The sequence below is a fragment of the Diceros bicornis genome, chromosome 3 (assembly GCF_020826845.1).
Source record: "Diceros bicornis minor isolate mBicDic1 chromosome 3, mDicBic1.mat.cur, whole genome shotgun sequence".
NCBI classification, from domain to species: domain Eukaryota; kingdom Metazoa; phylum Chordata; class Mammalia; order Perissodactyla; family Rhinocerotidae; genus Diceros; species Diceros bicornis.
The window spans coordinates 54,942,457-54,963,843 of NC_080742.1; the positions used below are offsets into that span (position 1 = coordinate 54,942,457).

The window sequence follows — 21,387 nt, forward strand, 5'->3', positions numbered from 1 at the left end:
TTTTTAAATAGGTGAGAGTAGGTATTAAATCACTGTTGTGTTTGAATTCTGTGTGATATAAAGCGTTGTGACAGTTTTATTTTAAAATGTAAATATTTACCAAATGCCAGAAATTACATCTCTTGCAAGTTTTAAAACTTATGGAAAAATATTAGATGTCAACTTAAAAACATGCAAGATGGGATACATAATTTGAAAAATTTGGGGGAGGCGTCCCTAGAGCAAAAGCGCTTTCAAATGCTGGCCTGATGGCTCCTCTTGCCCCCTGACCCCCACCCTTTCCTGGAGGGAAGCAGGGATGGAAGACGAGGTGGAAACCCCCCCGTGGTTGGTGCCCACGGAGACTGCAGGCCTTGTCTACACTGCCCTCCAGATCCCAGAAGCTTGGCCTCTGTGGCATTCTGGGTGAGCTGCACTTCTCCCCCGTGTGGAATTAAACGGCCTTTGGTTGGGAAGGAGGGGCAGATAGTGGCCTGGGTGAATGACTAGGGACAGACCTAGTGGTGCACAGGTCAGAGAGGGAGAACTGGCCCCAGGCCAGGGCCAGAGTCTCTGCAAACAAGGATGGACCCAGCCCACCATCTTCGGCCCACAGCACCCCTGCGGATGCCTGGTCGACTGGACCTGAGGGCAGGCCGTTTCCACAGAGGCATGGTTTATTTCACAGAGAGTCAAGGTGTTGGTTCTGAAGGGGAGGCTGAAGCCGTCTCAGGTCGGGGCTGGGGGTTAGTTCCAATCAGCAAAGACATACTTTGGTTCTGCGATTTCTACCCCATTCCTTCTGCCAACCTGTCTCCCATGCTGCTTCTCCTCGTTTCATCCTGCCCTGTGTATCTGGTCAGCCTACGAGTGTACGGCTGCCCTGGCCCTGCCTTCCTCCCAACCTGCCCTCCCCAAGCCTCTGAATTTGTGGACTAGGCTGAGAAGATGTCTCCCAGAAAAGAGGCAGTATCCTTCATGGGGCTCCAGGGGCAGCAGGATGGCTGGGAGGGGTGGAGGGATGGTGGGGTAGGGTGGGGTGTGAGGTTCTCTGGGAGAGCCCCTGGGATGAACCCAGCTGAATTAATCCTTTACTCCAGCTGCTGTGCCTCCTCCAACAGCAGAGGGTGCCATTGAGCATGGAGGCAGAAGGCAGGGAGCAGGGCTAACTGTGACCCTGTTGCTGGCAGGAAGGCCCACACGGTGAGTGGGGCAGAGGAGCCCCGGGTCCACCACGAACTAGCTGTGTGACTTGGGCTGGCCCTTCCTGGCTCTGGGCCTCAGTTTCCTCATCTGTGAATGGGGCTACAGTGAGGATCTAGCTCTCTGCCCCCTCTCGCACTGAGACCTTGGGCCCAGCTGGCCCTGGTTCCTTGGCGTGGCCTCGCGCTGCTGCACAGCCTCTCTCCTGCCAGGCTGGGGAGCCGGTCTCTCCCTTCCCTCCTGCCCCCACCAGGGCCTGCATGGCAAGGAGAACCCAGAGCAAGGCAGTGAAGGAGGATGGGGAAGCTGTCCCGATGGAGCGATGGGTGAGGTGGGCGACTGAGGGGTCATACAGCAGCCGTCTGCTTGATGCTGTGGAAGCTGATCCGCGTGGGCGACGTGGGGATGGACATGGCCCGGGCCACAGGGACTCGGAGGGAGTGATGGTCCTGCCAGCGGTGCCACCTCTTCCTCACGGCCGAACGCACCTGTGGGAGAGGTAGAGGCTCAGCTGGGCCTGCGGGGGCCAATCCTGGGGTCTGGGACAGCTCTCTCTTGCTCCCCAACCCTGGCAGGGCCATCAAGGGAGACTGGGGTGTCCCTCTCAACTGCCACCGTCACACCCAGGGACTGGCTGGTTCCAAAAGCAGGTCCTTCCCCTGACGCTGCTGGCCCTTGAAGCTCAGGCCTCCTCTGCAGCCTCTTCAGGGCCCCTCCCTCGGAGAAGCTCCACTGCACGCTTCGTTTGGACTCATTGCCTTCCCCTCCCACCTTGCTCTGCCACCTCACATCTGCCATGGCGGGACCAGAGGACCCGGCTTCGCGAATCCGCCCCTTGTGCTCTCCCGGGCACCTGCTGAAATCTGTGCTCCACTCTTGGCTGGCATCCTCCTCCCTCCTGAAGGACCCTCCTCTCACCTCCTCGGCAGCCCTGACCTCCACCTCCCGAGAGACCCCGCCTCGCTTACCATAACACGCACTGCCAGACAGAAAGCTAACAGTTCTAGTCGTTTCAAAGCCTGATGGTCGCTGGTGCCATTTTATTCTCATTTGCATTGTAATAGAAGAATTTTTCTGTAAAATGGTCATGTCTCCCACATGCTAGCCTAGCATATGGTTGAACAGAATTAATGCTCCGTGAGCGTCCATTGTGTGCTTTGAAGGAGAAGCGGCTCCTTCTCTCCCTGCCCTCGAGCCCAGGCCAGCCTCCTCTGCTGGGCTTTCCCATCGGAGGTCTGCTTTGACTGACAGAGCCCCAGGCTTGCAGAGATACCCCACCATCGCGCTCTGCACAGGCAAGTGAAGCGGCCTTGTCCAGGCTTCGCATTCCTCTTGAGTGTCTGGAAGCTCTCCGGCCCTGGGGGGCTGTGTCTGCTCTTTGCTCCAGAACCCACTGTGTGTCTTCACCCACCGCAGGCCTGCGTGAGCATCTCTCCCCAGTCAGCCGCTGGGATTCTGGGCCAACAGGCTGCACCCGGGTCTCACCTAGAGCCCACCCAGAGGTGTGTGGTCTTCTTGGCATCGGGGGGAATGTGCTGGTATCTTTTCCGCTCCCTGGGTCCATAACGGCCTGGAGGCATGGCTCACACCTGACTTGCTCCTGGAAGCTTTCTCCTCTCACCACCTCTGTTCTGGCTTCTCTCTTCTGTGAGACCCTGCAGCCTGGGCTCCCCTGCTCACCTGGCTCGCCGAGCGCCGTTTGTGGAGTGATGACATATTGTTTCTGGCCTGCATACTGACCTAAACTGGCTCGAGTCCCTCAGGCAGGATTCCTGTGCCCCCTGAGTGGTTTCTCCAGCCTTCCCCTCCCTCCTCCAGGGCAGAGCTGAACAGAGGGCCCCTGCACTCCTGAAAGGCTGGGCAGCTTCACTGGAACAGCCCTAGAGTGGGGTCTGAGGACCTCCGAGCCCAGGCCTCCCTGGAGCCCGGTCTCATACCTCTCCATTGAAGAAGCAGTAGAAGACAGACACAAAGAAACCCTGGAAAGGAAGGGAGGAGGGTCAGTGACCTGCTTGGGGAGCCGCTCTACCTGGAGGGGTGGAGCAGGGACAGGATCGCCGGGGAACACTCTGACCCAGGACCCCAGAGGGCCAGAGCTGGCTAGGGCCTCACCCTTTATGGTGCAGGTGTACCGGGGCCCACTGCGAGTGACAGGCTGCCAGGAACCCTCAGAGCAGGTGCTGGGCCAGCAGCAGGTGCAGACTACGGTGATCCAGACCCCGTCGGGGTGTGGGCCCACCCAGGCCCTGGGGATGGGGTGACGGGGACCAGGCTGGGGTTCAGTGTGCGCATCTGCTTATATTTAGTGTGTACATAAGTGAACCACGTGTGTGCCAGTCCCATGTGACCGTCTTTGTAAGGGCACGGGCACCGGAGCATTCCAGGTCAGGAAAGCTCACCGCGGCCCCCACCTGGAAAGACTGCAGGAAGGAGTTGAAATAGATGAACACGATCTGCGACAGGTCGTCCTCCCCAGGGTTGATGAAGAAGAGCATGTAGGTGATGCCCAGGAGGGGCAGGAGAACCAGAGTGGCCTTCACTGCCTTCCTGGGGGGCGAGACAAGACGGCCTGAGCCCAGACTGCAGGCCGGGCCTCACTCACGTTGGTTCTTCCCGGAGCCTGAGCGAGCTCCCTGGAGGCAGGGGAATGGCCCCGGCCTCCCCCCTTGTCCCCCGCTGGGGCTCACGGCACTCATCACCCACCTGTACTGGATCGTCTCTGACGTGGTGGAGGCTCGTAATTTTGTCATGAGGATCCTGACGATGTTGAACAGAAATACAAAGTTGATCTGGAGGGAGGGAGGCAGAGGGAAAAAGGAAGGACCACGAGGTGGGGATGAGCCCGGAGGCAGCCACCTCCCCCGGTAACCCACTGAAGACCCGCGTCCCACGCACACGCCTGTCCCACCTGGCGCCCCGGCACCTGCCTGGGGCCCCAAGGCCTCTGCTCCTCCCTTGTCGGGACAGGAGACACCCTCATTTGCTCAGCTCCCCTCCTGGGGGCTCCAGGCCCTGCTTCTCCACCCCCAGACTGGAGGGAGGAAAAGCAGCTTGGGAGGCAGTGAACAAGAGCACAGAGGCCACTCCTCCTGGGACACGAGTGCTCAGAGAGTCCCCAAGCCCCAGCCCTGCTCAGAGACGCCACTGGAGCTGGGCCCATGACTCTGCCAGGGCCCCTTCCACTCTGTGCCACAGGGTCCCCACTTGTCATCAAGGGTCTCCCTGAGGCCCTTCTGACTGAGGACAGACCTGCCCCGATGGCACAGACCCGGCCGGATGGAGTGATTAATAACAGTTGCTGACAGAGTGATTAATCTCTCACCATCCATCCCCTGGGTCCAGGAAAACTCTAGAACCTTCGCATACACCCCAGAGGCAATGAAGATGAATGGGCTGCTGGGCTGACTCTGAGGCTTCTGGAAGGAGCTCATTTGTCTTCATTCTGAGCCGTCTCTCAGCATCAGAGCCCACTGCACACAGTCTCTCCCCGAGACCTGCCTGCGTGGCCTCCTGAGTCAGCCTTGTGCTATGTGTGGTCTCTGGGCGCCTGTTAATCTGTGTCAGCTTGTCTGCGTGGCTGTGTGCTGCCCTCGAAATGCTCTGGGTTGCGTCTGTGGGTCTGCTCTCTGTGCTGTGTGTGTTTGCCTCGGCGGGTGTGTTCACGTGTGAGTGTGTATCTGGGGACGTGGGCATGCCCGTGTTTCTCTTCATCCATCTCCAAGTGTGAGCAGACAAGAAAGTGAATGTGTGTCAGCCTGACACACTGGGACTCTCTCCCAAGAAAGTGCCCATGGGTCAGAGGGAGATACATATTAGCCCAGGGGTGTCTGCTGGCTCATGTGTGTACACATGTGTGAGTACACACACACACACACACACACACACACACACACACACACACACATCCCTCCCAAGTCTCAGTCCTGAGAATCCATCGCTTCTTAAGCCCTCCTAAGTTCTGGATCCCAGGCTAGAAGTTGGAAGACATAGGCAGACATCATAGGGACAGACTTCCCTGTGGCCTCTGGATGACCCCTAGGCTAGAGGATGCTCTGGGGTCCTGGGGGGCTCAGACTCCTCAGCCACAGCCTGCTGCTCTCACACCCACAGTGGCACGGCCTGGTGAACCCGGGGTAAGGGGTGGAGTGGGAAGCCGTCAGCCAGGGCTGCCCATGGCCTGCTGCACACTTTCCTCTTAAGGCTCATCTAATTTCTAGCTCCTTGGTTTCTAGTATATTCCCTTAGATCTCAAGGTCACCTTAACACATAGGTCAATCCTAATTTTCTCATACAAGTTGATACAAAATACTTGACCTTTTCTGATTCTTCCTGACTTCTCTGAGAGTAAAGGCTGTTGGAATCAAAATATATTCTAATTTCTGTTATATTTCCCTGCATTAAATCTTATTCATCCATCATCTATCAACCCACTAACCAATTTATTCAATTATCTACCCACTCTTATCCATGCATCCATTCATCCAGCCACCTATCCAAATATTTACTCAACCATCCATTCATCAATTTATCTACCCACACACTCACCCATTTATTTAATGGGTAACATGCACACGTCCACCTACCCATCCATCCAGTCAATAAACAGTTGCTGAGCACCTCCGGGCCACAGGGCCCTGTTCCACGTGCTGAGGCAAGAGCAGGACAGGGTCTAGTGTGGAGAGTCTGGGAGACAAGGCCTTATCCCCTCTCCTCGCACTAGTTGGTGTAAACACCAACTAGGGGCAGGCAGTTGGTGATGCTCGCACCCCATCTCAGCCTGGGTCTGTGCAGCCTGAAAGTCACTCTTTCCTTATAAGTGTGGTTCCCAGCCTCCCCCTTTACAACACCTGCTCCGCCTCACCCCCCACAGCACCTTCCTCCCTCCTCCAGGGAGCCGCTGACCACCCCAGCCCACACTGAGCTCTCCATTCTAGGACTCCCCTCTCCACCTACTCCAAAAAAATTCTGGCTCTTCCGTGAGCACTGGCTACTGTACCCTGGTTTCTGGTTTTATTCATTCATTCAGTGAATTGACTTGCCAGGTGCCAGGCTCTGAGACGGCCACCAGTGATGGGAAGTAGACACGGCTGACCCAGCTCCTGCAGGTAGAAGGCTTGTGGTCTGGGGGGAGGGGGCACTGCATCTTTCCTAAGGAGTCAGAAAGGCCTAGAGAAATGGCACGTGGGCCGAGAAGTGAAGGAAGGTGCGGGGGATTGTGTTCCAAACAGAGCAAAGACCAGGGGAGGAAGCCTGGGGTTGGGGAGACAGGCTGGCTGGCGGCAGTGTGGCTGAGGTGAGCCAAAACAGTGACATCTACCTCCTTCTACAACAACCCCTGCAGGGCCCGCCCAGCCCAGAATGTTCTTAGGGCAGCCTGCGTGGGGTGGGCTCTGGGAACGCTGAGGGGCGAGGGTGTGGGGTGAAAGGGTAAGGCCAGGCCCTGGAGAAGCTGCCCCTGAGAAGTCCAGCCTTGCATCATCCTGCCCCGTCTTTCCCGGTGCTCTGATGCTGGCGGCTTAGGCCCCCACCAGCACGTTAGCTCCCCAGGGGAGCCAGCTTTACCCCTAATGAGGCTCTGTGGGGGTCAGGGCCCCAGCCTGGTCACAGCTCGGTCCTGGCAGGTGGTGGTGGGCATCAGGTCACCTTGCGATCTTTTGACTGGGGGTCTGGACATTACAGCTGCTCCACGACAGACAAGGGAGGCCCACTGCTCCCTAATGTGGATCATTCCAGGTTTTGTTCCAAGTACTTCATGACTATTCCTCAAGCGGCAGCCTTATCCCCATTTACAGATACACAAGCTGAGGTTCAAATAGGCTACATCACTTGCCCATGCCACTGAGGTAGGAGGCGCTGGCGTCAGATTTCAACAGAGGCAGCCGGCCTCAGCATCCTTCTTCTAACCCCTACATCATACTGCTGCTCCTGCAGGGGTTAATGAAACGTGGGCCAGATGGACGGAGCCAGAGGGAAGGCACTGTTCACACTGCCAGGGTCGGGTGATGGCAGCTCAGGAGAGCACTGCAAGGCCCAGCAGCTCAGGATCCCAACCTGTGGCTCCAGGTGTTGGAGGAACTGCTGGGGGCAGAGCCCCAGGGCCACCAGCATGTGTCCCAAGCCACTAGTCCTCACAGTGACCCCGTGAAGCAGGGACTGGCATCCTCCTGTTATAGGTGGGAAACTGAGGCTCCAAGAGGGCAAAAGGCTCCCTCAGGATCACACCACAGACCCCACGTGGCTCCAGCTACTGCTTGTTGCACGACGCCACACAGCCCATACCCCGACCAGGCAGAGAAAAGAGACAGCCCTGCTCGCTGGTTCTTAACCTCCAGTGCTCGAGGAGCACCGTTTGCCTCCCCAAGCCCTGCAAGGGGAGGGCACCTGCTAAGTCACGGTGCTCACGGGAGCCCCTTCGCTGTCTGCACGTGCGCAGAGGCAGGCAGGCAGGCAGGCAGGGAGGAGGGCCCAGCCCTTGGGGATGCCCTCTGCTCCCCTCCAGTCCTGGGTATTGAAGGGGTTTATTGGGGTGCTGCCATTACATCTCAGGTCCCTCTTGTCACCTCTCTCCAGCTCTCAGCTTCTTGTACAGCACACTCACCAGGTCAAGCAACACGGACAGCCAGTCTGTCCCACCTGGGTCTGTGGAGCCTGGTGACTTGTCACCAGGGAGCCCCACAAGATGGAACTGAGGGTGCCCCCAGCAGCCTGGTGACCAGTCTGTTTCATGGCCCCAGCAGCCTGGTCCTCACTGGACACCTCAGTTTTCTCCGCCTGTGGGCATTTTTGAGGTAGGTGAAGTCTCAAAGGCCCAAGTCCGGAGCGCTACTGCGAGCCATGGAGAAAGGCCAGACACACAGCCCTCCTGCAGGGCCAGGACACCATGAGTCTCCAACCAGAGTGTGCGCATCAAGGGCACCGGAGGTGCTTGTTCCAAATGCAGATCTTGGGCCCACTCCAGACATTCCCAGTGGCAGGCGGGGGCCCTGGAATCTGCATTAGGAACAGGGCAGCTGGGGTGTTGCTGGGAGGAGCAATGAGCGAGGAGACACCCTCGTAGTATGAAGAGCCAAGGCTTTAGCCCAACAGACCTGACGTGCCACACACTGTAGGTGCCCAGCCTGGGTCCTCTGGGCCCCTGTACTTGTAGCTGCTGGGGACAGTTCCCAGCCTGAGGCTTTCTCTGGTGCCAGGGGAGCTAGCTCAGCCTGAAAACAGGGGCGTCTGGAAATGTGGAAATTTAACGTCCCAAGGGCAACCTCCACTGATGAGGCATGAAGTCTGTGAATAAGTAACTCAGCTTCCCGACCCTCGGGGGCAATTCTGAGATGACTCTTCGCCATGGTGGCCCCCTGGTAGCCTGCTCATCACCTCACCCTTTGTTGGTTTCCCCCCTTCCTTGTCTTCTCCTCCCATCCCTTGCTGTGCTTCCTGGGACCACCTCCCAAAAGAGCGCCTGGCACCAAATCCTTGTCACATGCCTCTAACTGGCTATTCCAATTGGCATTCATGCAGCCTTGGGCAAGATGCTTAATTAACCTCTCTGAGCTTCTGCATCCTCACCCACCCAACGGAGACAGCCACAGAGCCGGGCGTGGAAGGTCGGCACAGGTTAAAATACTCCTGTAGAGCACTCTGCCCCAGGCCTGGCCCAGAGCAAGGCCCAACAAATGCCACATGCCTTTCCTATGACAACAGCAGTGACAATGGCCTCCTGCAAACTCAATCAGACAACTCACTTCCTGGAACCCAGAAATAAGCGTGTGTCTCAGCAGCAGAAATGCAGCTATAAACTGCTGGGGAGGGCAGGGGTGGCCCCGAGAGGACGGCAGGCAGGTGGTGGGTGACCCGCCCCTGAGTCTCAGCTCAGTTAGCTATGAGTGGTGGCCTTGGGCAGGCCATTCGTCTCTCTCAGTTTCTTCACCTGTAAAATGGGGAGCACAATCCCTACTTCCAGGCATCGAGGATAGGAGGATTGGAAGTAATGAAGACAGAGCTTCTGGAAGGGCTCAGCTTGGAATGTGGAAGCCCTGGCAGTGCAAACAGCTGCGGGTGGGCTGGGCCCAAAGGGAAAGACACGCAAAGGGCTCTTGGGCCAAGGGGTGAGGGTGGAACCAGAGAAGGGGCATGGAGAGGGGCCAGGAGTCTGGTCTCTACACTGAGCCCTCCACGCCAGTCTCCCTTTCTCTGTTCATCTCCTCACTTCCATCCAACATCCTTGCAGGGGGGCTCGCTCCCCACTATGGTTCATTCCCCATCCAGGCTAGGCCATCTTCCTTGGCGGGGTTCCAGGCTTACCAAAAGCCCTATCCTGAGGCCGGCCCGGTGGCGTAGGGCTTAAGTTCACGCACTCCGCTTCAGCAGCCTGGGGTTCGCAGGCTCAGATCCCGGGTGCAGACCTATGCATTGCTTATCAAGCCATGCTGTGGCAGGCGTCCCACATATAAAGTGGAGCAAGATGGGCACGGATGTTAGCCCAGGGCCAGTCTTCCTCAGCAAAAAGAGGAGGATTGGCAACAGATGTTAGCTCAGGGCTAATCTTCCTCACACACACACAAAAAAGCCCTATCCCTCCAGGATGGGCTCTTGGCAGCTGGCCAGGAGGGGAGGGGTCTCATGGAAACTTCTGTTCACACTAGGGGGTGAGTGACTCATTGCAGCTGTGACTCCAAGGACAACCCTTCCCCCACTGACTGCTGGCAAGGATCGGCTTCTGCCTCTGACATGAATGGAGCCCTGATGGTGGAATTTCAGGCAGTGGGTGAAAAACCTTCCTAGTCATCAAGGACACTCCAAAGATGGGGGTCAAACGAATCCCAGAAGAAGTCACAAAAAGGACGACAGTCAGGAAATAAAAGAGATAAAGAGTGGCTGTCTGCTGTGTGCAAGAGGAGGATGAGCCCTCTGTTTCCCACAAGGGGCAAGTGGCCCTTTAAGGAAGCTGTTAACATACAGGAGCCTGAAATTACCGAGCCTGAAATAAGTCTTACGTAAATGCCAATTTCTTACGGGGCTCTTTGTACCTCTCTTTTTTTAAATGTATGATATATAATGGATTCGTTTTTGCAGAATGCAGCCTCTACTGAAACTCTACCTTAATTAAAGCTCGTTGTGGATTAAAGACGTGGCGGCAATTATGCCTTAGATGTGAATACATTTGGCAAAGGCAGGGGGCTGGACAGGAACAATTGCTCATTAGGCTTCATTCTGGCACCACTGTTCCAGGCAGGGGGCGGTGGGCGGGGGCCCAGACGGGGTTCCTGGGGGCGGAGGGGGATGTAGGTCAGGGCTGAACAGAAGCCCGCACACCCTTCTCTTGCCACCAGCTGCCCCCTCGCCTGGCTATCTTGGCATTGTACCTGGCAAGGGGACTCAGATGTGGGAGGCACTAGAAGTCTGCCAGTCAAACCCATTCTCTGCCCAGAGAAAGAACTCGAGGTCCAGAGAGGGGAGGGGGCTGCACCTGGGCATGGAGTGTGGGTGAGAGAGAGCTGGGAGTGGGGGTGCCGGGTAGGGGGGTGGTGTCTACAGGTGTGCTTGGGGGGCTGCTCCAGGCCACATCCTTCCCCAGCGTCTCTGCTGTTCCTCTGGTGCCCAGCCCTGTCCCAGTCCCCACTGAGGACCTACCAGGAGCACAAGGATGATGGGGCCCTGGTAGATGTAGTCCACCAGATCACCGGGCTCCTTGCCAAACCAGCACCTGCAAAGATGGAGTGGCTGTAAGTGGCCTGCTGAGTGGCCTGGGGACCACTGTGGACTGGGGCCCAGGGTCCTCCAGCTTGACCCTTCCTGAGACCCCATCTCCAGGGCTGCACCTTCCTGAAAAGCTGGGGTTCCCTACAGCCCCCAGCCCCACTGACCACCCTGCTCACCCCTGGGCTGCCTTTGCCCTGCATGGAGGGTCTGGTCTCCCCAGCTGGACTTAGGGCAGGGAGACTGGGGTCTCCTCCTTCTCCTCACTCACTCACCCCATCTCAGACTGCTGGGCCCAGGGCTGGGCGTGCAGGAGGCTCATGAATGAAAGGAGAGCCGGGCTCCCCCTGGCTGGCCCAGGGCCCAACCACCCTGTACCACCTGTACCCGCCTCAGTCAGAACTCGCCGCTCCACGCGCCAGGCACTTAGCCACACAAGCAGCAGATGTGCAGCCTTATCCCACCTTGAACCCCGGCCTGTCTCCAAGCTGAGCCTCGTTCACCCAGTGAAGGGGGCCTGCTGCTACCAGAGGCTTCATTATCCTCTGAAGGAGGAGAAACTTCAGGGTCCGGGGAAAGGCTGGGCCAGGACCTGGTCCGGCTCTGCCAGCAACTCCGACTGGACCTCGAGAAGGGCCATATGGACTTCGGGAAATTGACTGTGTCCTCCGCAACCTCAGAGGTCATCCAGTGCACAGTGCCTCAAATAGGATCTCCCTTGCTGCCTCCCAGCACTGAGGTTTCTGGTCTTTGCTTGAACACCCCCTTTGACAGGAAGCTCACTACCTCCCAGGGCAGCCCTCTTATTCTTGGGCAGCTTTTATCGTTAGGAGCTCTTCCTAATATTGAGCTCCTAGAACCCAGCCCTTCCTGCCCCCGCTCCCAAGTTGCCTCTGCTCTCTCCAGCCTTGGCAACTCCTTGGAGATCTGTATACTGAGACTGACGTTCTCCTATTCCCTTGTCTCAGCTGGTGGCGCCCGGCTTCCCAGCTGCTCCTTGGCTGGCCTGTGGCCAGAGTTGCCATCATCTGGGCTGCAGCTTAGTGTATCAAAGTCTCTGGTACAGGGAGGGTCCCAGGGTGGGACACTGCACCTTAGGCAGAGACTGGAATGCTGGAATAAGACAAATGCTCACTGCTCCCGCCCAGGGGTCTGTGAAAGCCTCCAGCCCTTGGTCCCTGGACCAGACCTGCCCCATTCAACTCCGAGGAGGAAGCCTTACCAAAGGCCAAAGGCGTCATGCACTGGGCCCCGTACAGGAACCACGATTGCTAACTCAATTCAACAAAGTTGACTTGACACCTACCACTTGAGGACCTCCGGGTGCCGGGATATTTTTTCAATTTAAGAACAATGGGAGGGCCGGCCCTGTGGCTTAGCGGTTAAGTGCGCGCGCTCCGCTACTGGTGGCCCGGGTTTGGATCCCGGGTGTGCACTGACACACCGCTTCTCCAGCCATGCTGAGGCCGCGTCCCACATACAGCAACTAGAAGGATGTGCAACTATGACATACAACTATCTACTGGGGCTTTGGGGGGAAAAAAAAAGGAGGAGGATTGGTAATAGATGTTAGCTCAGAGCGGGTCTTCCTCAGCAAAAAGAGGAGGATTAGCATGGATGTTAGCTCAGGGCTGATCTTCCTCACACACAAAAAAAAAACAATGGGAAAGTGAATCCATTCTGGCATGGCTGCAATTCCTGCCCCATGGCTTGGCTGGACCCCACGGCTGACCTGTCCTCACATCCCTCTGACCCCCGTGGCTGGCCTGTTCTACTTACTGTTCGTTCTCATAGTAGAGTTTCCCAACAGCCCAGGCGATGATGATGGGGCAGGGGATGCCTGAAAGGAGGACAGACAAGGCTGTAGCGGCCAGACAGATGGACAGGGGACCCTCCTGTAGAACACAGGTGGGAGGACCACAAGGGTCTGGGATCATGTTTCCAGTCGCCCAACTGTAGGCCATCCACGACCCCGGGGGCCTTGTCCCTAGACCTCACCCCCATCCTTCCCCCACTCTCAGCCATCCCCTCCAAGCAGGTCAGAGATGAGGGGACCACGTGATTTTCTGAGATTTTTTTTGACAGAAGTGGAGCTGGCCAGCTTCTCTCTTGAAGTCAGACAAAGGTCTTTGGCTTGGCCATTCCAGGCAAGGAGAGGAGGGCTATCTATGGAATGTTCTTTTGAAGGGACCATTTGCTTCTTCCTTGCCGGCATGGAGGGGAGTGACTGCATCCTCGAACTGTCCTGAGGATGGTTGGCAGGGCTGTGGTCCCATCCTTGGACCCAAGATGAAGGGAGGTGACCTTATCAGCAGTGCCCCCTCCCCGCTAGGCCCTGCTGGCCCCCGGGACGCTCACACCATCCGATGAAGAGGAAGAGCCACTTCCGCAGACACTCGGTGGAGTAGGTCATGACGATGGCCGTGTGCAGGTAGCAGCCCTCGACGAACATCCAGAAGAAGTTGGTCACCACGAAGTAGTTGAAGATGGTGGTGATGCAGCGGCACCAGACCTGCATGGGGCAGGCAGTGGTCAGGGGCTGCCTGGGGCCAGGGCCCAAGGGTGCGGCATGGGCACCCACGGAGGGAAGGTCATTTTAGGTCAGGGACATAGCATTAAATACCCCCGAATTTCATTCTGGGAATTCATCCTTCGTCATTGCCCCCTCTCTGTTCCGGATGAAGTTAAAGCGCCAGTCTCGCTGGTGCTAATGTGTCTTTGACTTCTCCCCAGAGCTTTCTAATCTCCTTTTTTAATAAAGAAAGAGGAGTCTGGCTCCGAGCTTTCTGCAAAAGAGGCTAGAATTGAACAACACTGTTGTGTTTTCATTGTCATTTTTTTGTGGGTCACATTCAATCCACAGCAAGTCGGGCTGGTTTCCACTTAGGGATGGAATATGAAATTTCATGTAGAAAAAAAGTTGTGAGTCAATCAAAAGAAAATCGTTATATGAATAACAGTACATGGCCTATGCAGGTGAACTTAAGCCATGGAGGAGATGCTCCAAAATATCTGGTTTGGGAGATTCTGGTTTTAGTATGATCACTGCCAGCTCTGGAGGGAGACTTGCCAACTCTGGGGCCTCTGGCAAGTGGCTGTACCTCTCTGAACGTCACTGTGACATGGAGAAAATAATGATGCCGTCTTACAGGGTGGTTAAAGGAGATGAAGGATGGCAAAGGCAGGCACCAAGAAATGAGTGTTGTTGTCATTTGCCTTCCCAGCAGAGGGGAATTGGTCCCTGTCCCTCCGAGCAGGGCTACCCTCCCAAGTACCTTGCAGAGGCAAGACGGGGTGCGGGCAGAGGAAAAGCCTGCCCAGAGCCATAGTGAGCCACAGCCAGGTCTCGGGCCTCCAGGCCAGAGCTCTTCTCAACAGACCCTACCTGGCCATCTTTCCCAGGGATTCGTCCCTGGCATCCTCAGGGCTGAGATTGGGATGTAGGGAGTGGTGGCTAGTGGAGCCCTGCGATGGGGAGCTCTCTGCTCCCATGCACAGCCCAACCCCTCTCTGTCCGGCGGTGACAGCCCTGGCTGTCAGAAATCACCCCGTGCTGAGCTGGTCGCTGTCTCCGTGGCTTTCCCCCACGGTCCCAGTCCTGATCTTGGACTGCATGTGGCTGTCTGTCTCCTCTGTTCTGGGCAAGTCCTCCTGAGGTGGGAAGCTAAAGAGCCCCTCTCCCAACTCTGCTTGTTCTCCAGGTTAAGTGACATCTTATCAGTACAAGCCAATAGTGGGCTGCAGGGCATCCAAGATTGGATTAATTGCAGTTGGTGCTGGAGCAGGGCTTCATGTGGGGCCAAGTTAGAGGTCGCACCAGGCTGGGTGTCTGCTCATGTCCAGCCCTCCAAAGAGAATGTACTGAGAAGTGTCTAACGGCGTGCCAAAGAACTCTGCTTGCCCCATTCTAGTCTCCGGTTTTACAATGACTTGGACACAGTACAACAGCAGTTGACACAAGCCTGGGGTGGGCAGCCAACACGTGGGATGGCCTGCACAAGACCTTGCTGGCCTCAACGTAGAGCCATCATTACAGTGTCTCCTGACCTCTCTGAGCCTCAGTTTCCATGTCTGTATAATGGGGAAAATAATCCCTACAGGTCTGTCAATGGAATTTAAGTGAGATAAAGCTCAACAGAGGTTAATTCCAGCCTCCCTTCCTCTCAGGGGTCTTTGGGAGGTTCTGAATTCACGAGACAGGGGGTGGAATGGGATAAACCAAAGTCTGATGTCAGGTTGGTGCTGCTCCAAGACCCTGGCCTGGCAGCAACCCCCCGACCCTCTAGCCCCAGCTCTGGAGGGACAATGACTGGGGTGGAGGTGAGCTCAGGTCTGGGTCTGCACCTGAGGATTAGGAAAGAAAGGCGGGTGCCCCCAGAGCCCGGAGCCCCCCAGGCCCAGCCCCAAGCCTCCGCCCAGCGACCTCGTTGCTCTCATGCACTTCGTGGTCGATGAGCTGCAGCAGGAACCACATGACATTTCGCAGGATAAAGGTGGTGATGAGGTTCCAGTGAATCACGTTCCGCAGACAGCGGATGCTCCTGTGGGAGGCCCAGGTCAGGGGTCAGACAGGATCAGCGCTCAGCTGGGACAGGCTCCACCTGGGGTCAGAACTCGGTTGGGGCTGGGATCAGGGGTCAGCTGGGGTCAGGGGTCAGCTGGGATGGGGCCCCCCCTGAGGCCAGGTAGAGACTCAGCCTGGGGTGAGGGCAGGGCTGCACCAGGAGCCACACGCCCACTCATGGTGGCCCCGGTTGGGTCTCTTAAAGGCAGCTCCCTGTCTGCACGCTGCATGTCTGCCAGCGGTCAGTGCCCTGGCTCCTCCCCAAACCCCGTTTGTCCACTGGCTCCAGGGCCCCTGCAGTGGAGGTGACATGTCTGGGAGAGGTGAAGGGGGTGCTATGGGAGGAGGGGCAGGGAAAAAGCGGGGGGCAGGATGGACTCACCGCAGGGCCAGGAAAAGCAGGAAGGCGGCCACAAGGGCCGCCACAGAAACGCAGTGGCCCAGGTAGTTGACAACGAGAGCGACACGGTAGTGCAGGTCATACTTCCTCTGCTGGACAGACAGACAGACACAGGGCAGACGGAGGCATGGGGCATGTGGAGGGCAGGGCTGGGCACCCTAGTGACGGCCATGTCGTGTCCTGACGTGGGGCAGAAGTGGCTCCTGGTGTCATCGCCATGCCTGGTCCCTAGAGCTCACTCCTATCGGCCCTGAGTGGCTCTTGGTACAAATGGCCGTGGTCAGGCCTCCCAACATGCAGCTTTGGGGCAGCTCTGGACACTGCGCATTCTGAGATATGCTAGAGGTGCTGGTACGCAGATTTTCTTTTCTTTTTAATTCTGGAGTTGCCACACCCGTCTTTAGTTTTAGCTCAGATCCTGGCTGGCTGAGCAACTGGGGGTGAGTTGATTTGTATCTCTGGGCCTCAGTTTTGACATCTGTATAATGGAGCCAACCTGCCCTCCTGCCCCTGAAGCAGCGACTATGAGAGGTCCGGGTGGGGGGCGCCTTGGGCTCACTCTGCCCTGGGTGCAGCAACAAGGGGGGGAGTTTAAGAACAGTATAAAACCAACTGAAAGCCAGTCTGCTTTTTGTCATCCCCACGTGCTGGCAATTCTAAACAGAGGCCATGATACTGCTTCCTGCCAGGGCTGACTATCCCCCCACTCCACCCGGCACTCACTTTGCTTTGCCACCACTCAGAGGGGTTGAAAGATGGAGAGGTGGGGACAGAGGACCGGAGGGGGCCGGCCCACTTGCCACTCCTGCGGCCCTCAGTGCAGACCCTCTTTGGCTCACATTTTGTAGCATCACTTTCTCAGAGTAGACAAATGTTTTTCCCCTGGACTTGGACTTCTTTTGGGGAAATGCTCCAGCCCCGCTGGGGCTGTAACGGGTGAATGAGGAGGGGGATGGAAGTGGGAGGTATCACTGTGGGTCAGGAATGCGGTGTAGCTTCACTCAGGGGGAGGCAGGCAGCATGGAATCCAGTTCCTGAGCAAGGGGGGCTGGTGAGGTCTGAGCGGGACTCAGCTTCCCGTGGGAACTGCGCTTCTGGGGGCTGCACTTGTTTCCACGTGGAGTCACAGAATCAGAATCCCAGATGGGGAAACTGAGGCCCAGAGGAGGAAGGACGTCACCCAGCCTGTTAGATGTGAGGGCACTGGTTGTATGGTACTCTCTTCTTCTGCCACGTGCCATCCTGGTTGCATCCTCTGCCAGCCCGAGCTCTCCCAAAGGCGGGGCTCCATGTCGCCCTTCTCTACCCACCACAGTGTCACTGAGCACAGGACAGGAGGTGTGGGCAGGGGCAAGAGGTGCAAAAAGGAGTGGTTGGGCTGCACAAAGACTGGTTCTGCCCCCCTTGGGGTCCTCTGTGCTCAACCTGAGTCCTAATACCTGTACAAGGATCAGGGTCAGATCAGGTGGAGGCCACTCACCTTGTCATCAAAAATGGGCTCACACTGTGAGTAGTTGATCCGTGAGGCCCACGTCCCATTCTCCAAGCACTCTCGGTAGGCACTCCCTGCAAAAGACCAAGAGGCAGGTTACTCCCCTCCTCAAGAACACTCCCTGGTTCCTGGGTGCCCACAGGATAAGGCCCATACTTCTCAGCCTCTCTAGGCCAGGAAACACAACGCATGTCTGCAAGTTCATGTGAAAATTGCACAAAAGGCTTACCACATATGGTTACTAAAAGGCAGGATAAAACCCATTTTTGATACAATCTTTGACCAGCATTTCATATACTTTCTTTAATTTTGTTTGAAACCAAACCCAAGTGCGAGCCCTGGGTTGTGACTGAAGATTCACTGTTCTCAGCGCTCCAAATAATTTCCATCCTCATCTCAATCACTTTACGCTTATGAGATCCATACTTCTTCCCACCAGTGTCAGCACTTCCATTTTAATAACAGCTCCCATTTACATAGCAGGGGTTTTCTGCATACCAGATCCTCCTCTAACTGCTTTATACATGCTCGTCCATTCCATCCTCACAGTAACCCCGTGAAGTAGGTACTGATATCAACCCATTTTACAGAGGAGGAAACCGAGGCACGAAGAGATTAAGCTGCTTGCCAAAGATACAAGACCTGGCTTCAGGTTTTATGTTCTTAGCCCCTAGGCTACTGAGCAGTGGTAAGATAGGAATGAGGGAAATTTGGGGAACCAGGACTATGCTGCTGACCTGGAGCTGCGACTGCCTGGGAGACTACCATGTGATGTCTCTAAATGTTCGAGAACTGGCCTTTGTATTCAAGTCGGAATGTGATGTGTGAAGAGACGGTTCCAAGCATCCACGTCTGATGTACAGAAGTGTAGGTTTTATTGAAGGGGAATGTACGAAGGTCAAAGAATGCTCATACCTACCTTTCTTTAAATCCTAGCTTGACATCCAAGTCTGCTCTGCGTGGCACCATTAGTTTGTATCTTACTTTCCCAACTTGACTGCAAATTCTAAACACTCCATTGTTGGGGGTGATTTGTACCAGGGTTCTGCTCGCTGGCTAATGGGCAGCTGTTTGTGGATTTTTCTTTTGAGTTATGTTAGATACACAATCTAAAGCTAATTAAAATAAATAGCTCACAGAGCTGGAGAGGGAACCTTAGATTGTTTTGGGAAGCAGTGAGTTCTGAAATAATTAAGTTACTTAAAAAGCCCACTTCCGTTGAGCCGACAGTGAGTTAAAAGCAATCGAATTATTAAGGAGCACTTGCTGAAGAGCAGAAACAATGGGGGAGATTCTATTAGCTTAATTGTTTTTTAATTTGGTGCTCTGAGCTCATAGATTTTTCAAATTCAGGGTTGTTACAGGCCTGTTCCTGCCTCCCCGGCCTGTCAGCAGGGGCCTGGGTGTGAGTCAACCAGGACAATGATGGTCTGACACCAATTCTGACCCCAAAGTGAGGACACAGGCTCTTCACCCCTGACTATGGCACCCAATTCCCCACTAGGGTTTTCTCCCTCCTCGGGGTTGTTTTACAAGGAAAGATTGTGTGTTAATAGAATTTGATGCACAGGGTCAGTGATGTTATTGAACTAAAGGACAGAGTGGGGTGAAGCCAAAAGGACCCACGCAAAGGTATCTTGGGAGGGTGGGTCCTTTTGTAAAATGAACAATCCCTTCCTGATGGGGGTTTAGAGTCCCTCTCAACAGGCCTGTGTGAGGTGAGACAGATCTGAATCCTGGCTGTGGTTCAAAGGGCGGAAAAATTGATCTTCTGGGGATGTGTTCGTAGATGTTATCTAGCTTTCCTGAAGTTCAGTGCTAAGCCCTTTCCTCCAGGAAGGCCTCCTTGATTGCTCCCATCTCACCAATTTCTTTCTCCTGAGTCTCCCACCACTGGCCTGATGTCCTGACAGCCTGAGCCCCACACTCAGTCCTTGCTCATGACTTGGCCTGAGTTGGTCAGGTGTGTGAGTCTGGTCTCCGATCAGTGCGGGGCTCCCCAAGGACAGGGCCTCAGAACAGTCATTTCCCAAATATGATATTTTGTGGTGGGTTTGCGAATGGGAGGGAGTCAGGATAGAGATGCTGCAAATCTGAGACCTTTCTGGTCCCTTAAATCAATGCCCTGGCGTACCAAGTCCTGTGGATTCTGTCTCCTCTTTCTTTTTCCGGAGTCCACCCTGCTCCTGCCCATCCCTCCGCCCTCTCTCCAGTCAGCCTCCTATCTTGCCTCCCTGCCTCTTCTCTTGCCCCCTCAATTCTCTCTATCTTTTACTCTGACTGACAGAGTGATCATGTTGATTGCTGCTTAAAAGCCATCAGTGGCTTTTTATTGCTCTTGGGAATAAAGTCCAACTTTCTTGGTGTGGTATTCAAGGCCCTCGACACTCGTGCCCCAGCCTAACTTTCCTGGCCCATCTCCACCACTCTGCACGGCAACGGACATTTGCATTAGCAGGCCTGGCACATACCCAGCTCTATGCTGAACCACCTCTTGAAACATCTTCCTCACTCTGCCCCACTGCTCACTGACAAACTCCTAGCTATCTTTTTTTTTTTTTTTTGGTGAGGAAGATTGTCTCTGATCTAACATCTATGCCAATCTTCCTCTATTTTGTATATGGGAAGCCACCACAGCATGGCTTGATGAGCAGTGTGTAGGTCTGCACCCAGGATCTGAACCCGCGGACCCCGGGCCGCCGAAGCAGAGTGTGCGAACTTAACTACTAAGCCACCAGGCTGATCCTCTACCTATCTTTTAAACTCCAGATCATATGCCACCTCCTCCTGGAGGCTTCCCCAACACCCGAGGTATTAAGCAGTCTCTTTCTTTTTTCCTCTAAACACCTCCTCTACGTCGTCTTGTCTCTTGAGCATAGGCCTTCACACTCTACTGCCCTTGAACCGCAGCAACGTATCCATTCCTTATCACAATCCAGTACACACACCACATGACTGAATCCAGTTTCACAAAGTGAAATTTACCTTGACCACAGCTATAATATTTTTCTTTCTATTCTATTCTAATGAATTCTATTTATTTTATACACAAATGCCGGTCATGACCCACTAAACTGACTTCACAATCCACTATTGTGCTATAATCCATAGTTTGCAAAACAAAAATCCCTTTTAGAGCATTTGCCATAATTCTCTATGGACCTCCTCTCTTTGGACTTGACCTTTCTTTTCTTTGCTACTGAACTTGAGCTCCCTGAGTACAGACAAGCAGGCAGAGATCATATTGGAGTCACCAGCTCCCCCCTCAGGAGTGAGCTGTCGAGTACACATGGGCTGAATCAATTTGACTCAGATCTTTCAAAACCTTGGAAAGCAGGGTCTGAGATGTAGGATGTAGTGGTGGGAGGGGGTGTCCCTATGGAGGCCCCCCCATGCCTGGGATGAGGTTCTGGCTACAGACACTGGGTGCCAGGGGACTGAAAGACAGGTGTTCCTAGCTCTTCGGGGGAGCTGGCTAATGAGGACACTGAGGCTTCAGGCACAGGTTTGGACAGGAGAGGGTAATACAGGAAAAGTTCCCCCTGGGGAACCATGGGAGGATGGGCACGGAAAGTCTGAGGGCAGGTGGCTGGGCCAGAATGTTGGAGATGGATGCAGACAGGTGGGTGCCTGTTACCACAGCAACACAGATGCTCCTGCTGAAGATCGAGTCGATGGTATGTGGGGTGGCCTGCCAGGGGCACTGGGGTCTGGATGATGCAGGCAGGATCTTCTCTTCCAGGGCTCTGTGGCCTAGGAGGCCTGAACCCTATCCCTAGCAGTTTTCCAGGACTCTGCCTCCAGAGTGGCCCTGGCCTGTTGAAAGCACCCATTACAGTGGGCTCCCCCCTTACAGATGCTGACACTTTGATAAGAGTTCCTGGTTCAGGCAGTCACCTGAGTGGTCCAAAAGCCCAGCTGAGAGAAGTTGGAGGCCTATATTCTAGCTGTAGTTTTGTCTCTGGCTGGCTAAGTGACCTTGGCTAAGTCCCTTCCCTTTGGGTCTCAGTTTCTCCTCTCATAGAAAGTAATGTAAATTGTTTCTCAATGATGCTACTG

At 55.3% G+C, this 21,387-nt stretch overlaps 1 protein-coding gene across 5 annotated transcripts in view; it reads right to left on the reverse strand.

Moving 5' to 3' along the window:
• Nucleotides 1-21,387, reverse strand: part of CRHR2 (corticotropin releasing hormone receptor 2) — a 47,128-nt gene continuing 25,741 nt past the window's right edge. Inside the window, exons 4-13 of one of the 5 annotated variants that reach the window (XM_058527717.1) lie at nt 17,317-17,402; nt 15,819-15,925; nt 15,296-15,413; nt 13,231-13,384; nt 12,652-12,712; nt 10,807-10,879; nt 3,886-3,971; nt 3,594-3,729; nt 3,120-3,161; nt 1-1,670 (exon numbers count right to left, since the gene is read on the reverse strand). In XM_058527717.1, coding sequence (XP_058383700.1) covers nt 1,530-1,670; nt 3,120-3,161; nt 3,594-3,729; nt 3,886-3,971; nt 10,807-10,879; nt 12,652-12,712; nt 13,231-13,384; nt 15,296-15,413; nt 15,819-15,925; nt 17,317-17,402 — 1,004 coding nt within the window. In that variant the 3' untranslated portion in view covers nt 1-1,529. Of the gene's footprint in view, nt 1,671-2,114; nt 2,864-3,114; nt 3,162-3,593; nt 3,730-3,885; nt 3,972-10,806; nt 10,880-12,651; nt 12,713-13,230; nt 13,385-15,295; nt 15,414-15,818; nt 15,929-17,316; nt 17,403-21,387 lie in introns of those variants that run through there. The other 4 variants (XM_058527713.1, XM_058527735.1, XM_058527726.1 and 1 more) reach the window with 4 other exon arrangements.